The following is a 7,500-nucleotide window of genomic DNA, read 5'->3' on the forward strand; positions in this document are numbered from 1 at the left end:
GATTTTCGCTAATCACTAAAAGCTCATCTTTTTAAAACCTACCTATTAGCACTCTCGGCTTCCTTGTTCTCCAACACCACCCATGTCAGCTCACTTTGGATGCATGAAGAGTGTGAAAGTGTGTGTGTGTGTGTGTGTGTGTGTGTGTGTGTGTGTGTGTGTGTGTGTGTGTAATACGCTCAAAGGAGGCAAAAAAAGTCATTTTAGCTGTAAGTAAGATGATCAGATTTGCAAATGTTGCCTAGTTATACTTTTGAAGTTAAAAGACATTTGTGTTTTCTCCACTTTTATGTGACATTGTTGTGTAGTTGGAAATGTTTGTTCTGGGCACGAAAAGATTATTTTGCAGTAATCCTCCATACTCCAATAGGAGTGAAAGGATAATTAAAACTTGAAACTTGTGTGTGTGTGTGTGTGTGTGTGTGTGTGTGTGTGTGTGTGTGTGTGTGTGTGTGTGTGTGTGTGTGTGTGTGTGTGTGTGTGAGGGGAGCTGAGAAAGAGTGGTCATGAATGATTTGTAACTGCAAGATTTTGTTTTCATGTAAAGCGGCCTGAGCTCTTAGAGAGAAAGGGCACTATATAAATATACATTATTATTATCATCATTTATTCCACAAACTTCTCTGTATGAAATTCAGGTTGTTCTCCCAAGTGAGAACGCCACCTTTTTTCTGCCTGCAACTGTACTTGGTTTCCTATCGAAGTGTGTTTTTTTTATAATTAATTTTTTTTTTTTTAACAGAATTTTGCCAGACAACCCTTTCATTGCCGTGCGATGAGTGCATGCTGCACGCGGTTCCTCGGTTTACCGTCTCATCCGAAAGACTGGCATCCAGACCATCACTTTAGGACCAGTGGAAGGTGGTGTGGGTGGGGGAGGGGGGGAGGGGGGGGGGGGGATTACTGGCGGGTATGTGATTTGAATCAGTGCGCTCAGATTCTCTGGCTTCCCAGGCGGACGCGTTATACCTCCAGGCCAACACTCCACCTAATTATGAAATGCAGTCAAAACCGATGCCACGTGGACCTCATTTCACCAAAGGTTTAGCTGTCATGCGGGTCAATAAACCAAATAAGACAGCGAGCTGAACTGAACTTTCCAGTGTGTTATTATTATTATTATTATTATTATTATTATTAGTAGTAGTAGTAGTAGTATCATTGTTGTTGTTGTTGTTGTTGCTGTTGTCAGTGGTGTAGGTAGTAGCAGTGGTAGTTACTAGTATTTTGGTTTGTTTTGTTAGTTTTTTGTGTGTTTTGCACTTCAGTTTTCCTTTTCATCATCAAATATTGTGTGTAGTTTCACCATTGCGTTTTGTTGATCGTTTGTGACACTTAGTGAAAAAGCACCACTATATTTTAATTAACTCAGGCTTTTTCGTTGTCGCTCAAGTTTTCTTTTTTTTTCATCATAGAACGCTGTACTTTGTCGTGTTTCTTGAGGGTATTAAAATGCTTAAAACGTCTTCTTCTTCGTTCATGGGCTGCAACTCGCACGTTCACTTGTATGTACACGAGTGGGATTTTACGTCTATGACCGATTTTACCCCGCCATGTAGGCAGCCATACTCCGTTTTCGGGGGTGTGCATGCTGGGTATGTTCTTGTTTCCAAACCCCACCGAACGCTGACATGGATTACAGGATCTTTAACGTGCGTATTTGATCTTCTGCTTGCGAAGGGGGTTCAGGCAGAAGCAGGTCTGCACATACGTTGACCTGGGAGATCGGAAAAAAAAATCTCCACCCTTTACCCACCAGGCGCCGTTACCGAAATTCGAACCCGGGACCCTCAGACTGAAAGTCCAATGCTTTAACCACTCGGCTATTGCGCCCGTCAAATGCTTAAAACCAGTTGAATGGAATAGGGAGTGAAACAGGAGGATGGAAAGGAAGACGACGCGACAGACCTTGGGCCAGGAGGGCACCGAAGAAGTACTGGACAGTGTCCATCAGGCCGATGTCCATCTTCTTCCCTTGCAGCACCAAGGGCTCCGCCCACACGATCATGTGGCCGAACGCCGTGCCGACCACAAAGGACACCCCGATCAGCACCAACACCTGCACACACACACACACACACACACACACACACACACACATATATATATATATATATATATATATATATATATATATATATATACGTACACATATACACACGCACACAGACATACAGACACACAGGCACAGACATAGACACACACACAAACTCACGCACAAACTCACACATTAACACACACACACACACTCACATTCACAAACGCATGCTCACACACACACACACACACACACACACACACACACACACACACACACACACACACACACACACACACACACACACCACAAGCCCACGCATATACAGCAGAAAATAGTGAGCAGGATAAATCACAAAGCGCTGAGAGAATTTAAACAAAATGACGAACTCACAGCAAATGCACACTCACACACAAGGATACATAGGTTGCACACACACACACACACACACACGCACAGAGAGAGAGAGAGAGAGAGAGAGAGAGAGAGAGAGAGAGAGAGAGAGAGAGAGAGAGCATACAAACGACTCTGAATCCGAGTCAAGAGACAAACCCTGTTAAGGACTTGAAACAATTGAAATGATTGAACCCACTGACATTATAAGTCAAAATGACCGCAAAAATCGAAATGGAACCAAAATAATAGTTACCAGACAGAAAAAAAATGGGTAGGAAAACTTAATACGCCAAACGATCGTTATTTCTCTATCAAGTCCATTGCATTTCCCTGTAACAGTGTTTTGGACGATTGTGCTTGACTTCCTGAAACATAATTTCTTTTTTTTTCTCTTCTTCTTCTCGTCAACGGTGTTCTTTGTCATTAACATTCTTCGTCTTCTTCTTCTTCTTCTTCTCACTCCTATTACTACTACCACTACCACTACTATCATTGTCGTCAAGATCATCATGATTACTATTCTTCGTCTTCTTAATATCGTTTCTGTCATCGTTGTAACTTTTCTTTTTCTTCTTCTTTATATCATTATCATCATTAGGCTTATTATCATTATTATTATCAGTATCAGTATCAGTAGCTCAAGTAGGAGTCTCTGCGTTCGAACAAATCCATCTACTCTACACCACATCTGCTAAGCAGATGCCTGACCCGCAGCGCAACCCAACGCGCTTAGTCAGGCCTTGAGAGTATATAATCATGTTAAAAAATTCATTATCGTCAACAAAGTTCTCTAATTATTATCCTCTATAGATATTATTATCGTCAACACTGCTATCCGAGTTCTCTACCATTATCATTCTCTATCATTATCATTTCTGTTTTTACTATCATCAACATTCCATCTGAGTTATCTGTCTGTCTGTCTGGCTCTCGGGCACGCTTTCGCTCTCTCTTTTCCAAAAAAAGTAATGCAAGGAGTAAGGATTCATTAACGTGCTGAAAATGAATTTTGATGAAGATACAATAAAATCACTAGTTGAGTTTATTGCTGAAGCATATAGTATTCGAAAGAAGAGTAACGCATATTAAAAGCTTCAATACCCTGAGAGACAAAAGAATGACTTTTTGTTTTATTTAACTTGAAAAATGGATGGTCAAGAGTCTGTTCATTCGACTAAAGGTTTTGTTTCCTAATCGATTCTGTTTCATTGTTTTCACCATCATTGTTTTGATTTGTACCCCAGTGTCAGTGTAGCTGCACATTTAATGTCATTAAGCATTCAGTGTTCAGTGTTCTCTCTCTCTCTCTCCCTCTCTCTCTCTCTCTCCCCCTCTCTCTCTCCCTCTCTCTCTCTCCCTCTCTCTCTCTCTCTCCCTCTGTCTCTCCCTCTGTCTCTCCCTCTCTCTCTTTCTCTCTCCCTCTCTCTCTCTCCCTCTCTCTCTCTCCCTCTCCCTCTCTCCCTCTCCCTCTCTCTCTCCCTCTCTCTCTCTCTCCCCCCCTCTCTCTCTCCCTCTCTCTCTCCCTCTCTCTCTCCATCCCCCCCCTCTCTCTCTCTCTTGGCATGGTATATATACAGAGCTTTTAAGTTTAAAGAGACGGCATTGTCTTAATTTCTTTAAGTTACTGTTATGCAAAATCTGTAGTGCAGACGATATTAGTTATCGTGACATTGCAAAATCTGTTATCGCCCCTTGCTCATACGGGGCTATGGGCTTGAATGAATAAATCATCTGAATCTGAATCTCTCTCTCTGTCTCTGTCTGTCTTTCAAGGACAGATTGGAAGAATGGGCCATGCCGAAAATCTTAATCCTTGAATAAAAAAAAACGTTTTGAGTTTTGAGTTCTGAGTACTCTATTTCATTCCAAAACCACTCAGGGCAGCCACCACCTTCTAACTGGGTGACTGTACTGACCTTCCAGCTGAACGGCATGAAGTAGGTCTTCCACTTGTGGAGGGCGGGGTCGGGCCGTTTGAACAGTACCCCGGTGTAGTCCTGGTAGAAAGGCGTGGAGAAGTCCACCACTGTGGCCCGTAACTCGTTCACGGCAATGGGCGCCACCACGAGTTGTGCTTTCTGTACCATGAGAGGTAAGGGGCATTGCGGGAAACTTTTTTTTTTTTTTAAATTTTTTTTTTAAGTTCCATCATCATCACACGTCATATGTATGTATGTATGTATGTATGTATGTATGTATGTATGTAGCTCTTAAGTGTACCATAGGAGAGTGCGTTATGTAAACTGCTGATTGTTTTATGACTATAATTATGATTATGAATATGATTATTATCCTCATTATTATTATTATTATTATTACTATTATCATCATCATCATCATCATCATCATTAGTAACAGTAGTAGTAGTAGCAGCAGGAGCAGCACTGTTATCATTATCACAAGCTTATGTCAACGGATATACAGCGACTTTGTGATATGACACATGAACTGCAAGACCTTAACTATGTTGGTATATACTTTCGTCAACGCATACCCACTCATGCGCCTGAGAACTTGTACAATGAAGAATAAAGCGAGATTCATTCGGAATCATATCGTCTTTCAAGACGAGATTGTTCGATGTGAATGATATCAATTGTTCTCTCATCCCAGGTGGCAAATGGGAACATGGCTTCAACAAAGAACACCATCGGAACAGAGGAGGCGGAATTTTGTTTAATGTCCCGTCACACATATCGGTGATTGAAGACATTTTGTTAAAGCATTTATGAATACATTTGAGTATTATCGGTTAGAAGGGGTGGGAGATGTGGATGAATGGAAGGTTGGGGGAAACTGGGCAAATGAGGGTGAAATATGAAAAAAAAAAAAAAAAAAATCTAAATATAATTACAGGAAATTACTTAAAGGACTTCGTGAAAGAGAAGTCGTTAAACTGACAAGCGAAACAAATGATAATGAATGGAAAAAAGTCAAAAACACCAACTTTCTCAGTCACTTGTGAAGACACACTTTCGTGTGCATAAGGCTTCATCAAGCTACAGTCAAAAATTATATGCTTAATCGTCAGGTTACTGAAGCCTATGCACTTGACATTAGAACAATTAGGTCAGTAATGAATTTGATAATAGTCTGAGAGCTAAACTCAGTCTGAGAGAGTCAACCGACAAGGTTTTAGACTTGAATTCAAGCACCTATAAAAGTCTCTTTCTAGTATATTGCTTATTTCCTTGTATGACAATGGGCAATCTACTTTTATACTATTTATATGATTCTTTGCTCCCCTTTTTGCTGCCTTGTCTGCTTGATCGTTATAAAGGAATCCAGTGTGGGATGGTATCCAACAAAAATCAACATTTGTACTCTTCACAAATAGAGAGTGCAATAAATACCTATTTTCAAACAATAAATCTTCTCTTTGATTATTCTCAAAAAGGAGCAAACTTTTTAAAACAGACTGAGAATCAACCCAAAACAGGATATTACTTACTATGATTGGTATATCAACAAGATGATTTAAAGCCATAAGGATGGCCAGAACAGAGCAGGAAATCTAAAACCATCATTATCGTTCTCAGCATCATCGATAACACAAGCAACATATTCATCTCCAGAACCTAAAAAGAAAGCATTTCACGTTAAATACCTCCCTCCTCCACACACACACACACACACATACGCACACACACACACACAAACAAACATACGTACGCACACACGCACACACAGACACACGCGCGCGCGCACGCACGCACGCACCCACGCACACACACACATGCACACACACACACACACACACAAAGAGAACAAACAAACAGACAATCAAACAAACAAAATAAAACCATTTTCGTTTCGAACTAGTTTCGACAATATGACAGGAATCCGGTCTACAATCCCCGATCGATATCTGCCCCCTCCCCTCCCCCCTATTCCGGAACTTTCTTCGTGAAACGAACCGCTTTTTACTACCATCGATCCGAATGGCTACAAGCATTTACTCATGTAAAAGATTCATTGTTTCCTTGCCAGGCGGAAGACAGGACAAAGCACTCTCAATCTCCTTCAGAATTTTTCAAACAGATCTATATCACTTTACGAGGCTACGTCCTCCACTCTAGCCGACAATATTCGTTTTCCTGGACAACGCTGTTTGAAAACTGAAAGGAATTATTATGAAAACTACCCAGAAAACAACAACAAAACAACAAGCACAAAAACCCACTGCCAAAACAAAAACAACAATAGAACTATTTGACATCTTCTTTCGCTTTAAATCTTCTTAGATTAGCGACTTCTCCTTTACGAAGTCGATTAAGTAATTTTCTGTAATCGTATTTAGATATTTGTTTCAAATTTCACCCCCCCTCCTCCCCACCCCCCATATACCCGGTTTCCCCCAACTCACCATTCATACCCCCTTCTCCTCTTCTTCTAAATGATAGCACTCAAATGTGTACATTGATACATAACAAATTATTGTCTTCAATCACCGATATGTGTGACGGGACATTAAAACAAAATTTCTCCCCCACAACCTTCCTTCAAACACTCGACTGTTGGCCGCCGTTCTTTCTCTGTCTCTGGATCCTTGCAACTGGAATTAACTTCCTCTTTCTCTTCGTCAGGTCTCCGCACGCAGCTTCCTTCCCTGCCTCTTCCTTGTCTTCAGTTTTTCCAGTTTTAGAGATATGCATGCGTGTGAATGACTGGTGCGAAAGCGCTTTGATTTGTCTCTGCACAAGATTCAGGGCTATATAAATATAATAATAATAATTATTATTATTCCCTCGCTTCCACGCATCTACTACCCACCTTATCTTTTAGCATTCTGACCAGACCTGTCCAGCTTCCGTTCTCAATGCTGCCGTACTGACCATCCGGGGGTTGCTGTAACACGTACCTGAACACAAATGAGGCATGATGTGTCATTGTTTTCATAACCTCATGTTCATGTACATGTACAGGGCGCGCGTTTTCTTCTTGGGGGAGGTTGGTGGGGGTGGTCGAATGATACTATTGCATTTTGGGGGGGGGGGGGGGGGGGGGGGGGGGCAGTACACATACTTTTTTTGTTTGTTTTTGTTGTTGTTGTTTTTTGGTTGCAA

At 41.2% G+C, this 7,500-nt stretch overlaps 1 protein-coding gene across 1 annotated transcript in view; it reads right to left on the reverse strand.

The window, feature by feature from the left end:
• LOC143296592 (putative glutamate receptor) overlaps positions 1 to 7,500 on the reverse strand; it is a 19,780-nt gene that overhangs the window by 6,665 nt on the left and 5,615 nt on the right. The window contains exons 4-6 of the mRNA XM_076608617.1: positions 7,208 to 7,295; positions 4,351 to 4,512; positions 1,909 to 2,059 (exon numbers count right to left, since the gene is read on the reverse strand). Of these exons, the coding sequence (XP_076464732.1) occupies positions 1,909 to 2,059; positions 4,351 to 4,512; positions 7,208 to 7,295 (401 nt within the window). The remainder of the gene's footprint in view (positions 1 to 1,908; positions 2,060 to 4,350; positions 4,513 to 7,207; positions 7,296 to 7,500) is intronic.

This window comes from Babylonia areolata, chromosome 21, assembly GCF_041734735.1.
Source record: "Babylonia areolata isolate BAREFJ2019XMU chromosome 21, ASM4173473v1, whole genome shotgun sequence".
NCBI lineage: Eukaryota > Metazoa > Mollusca > Gastropoda > Neogastropoda > Buccinidae > Babylonia > Babylonia areolata.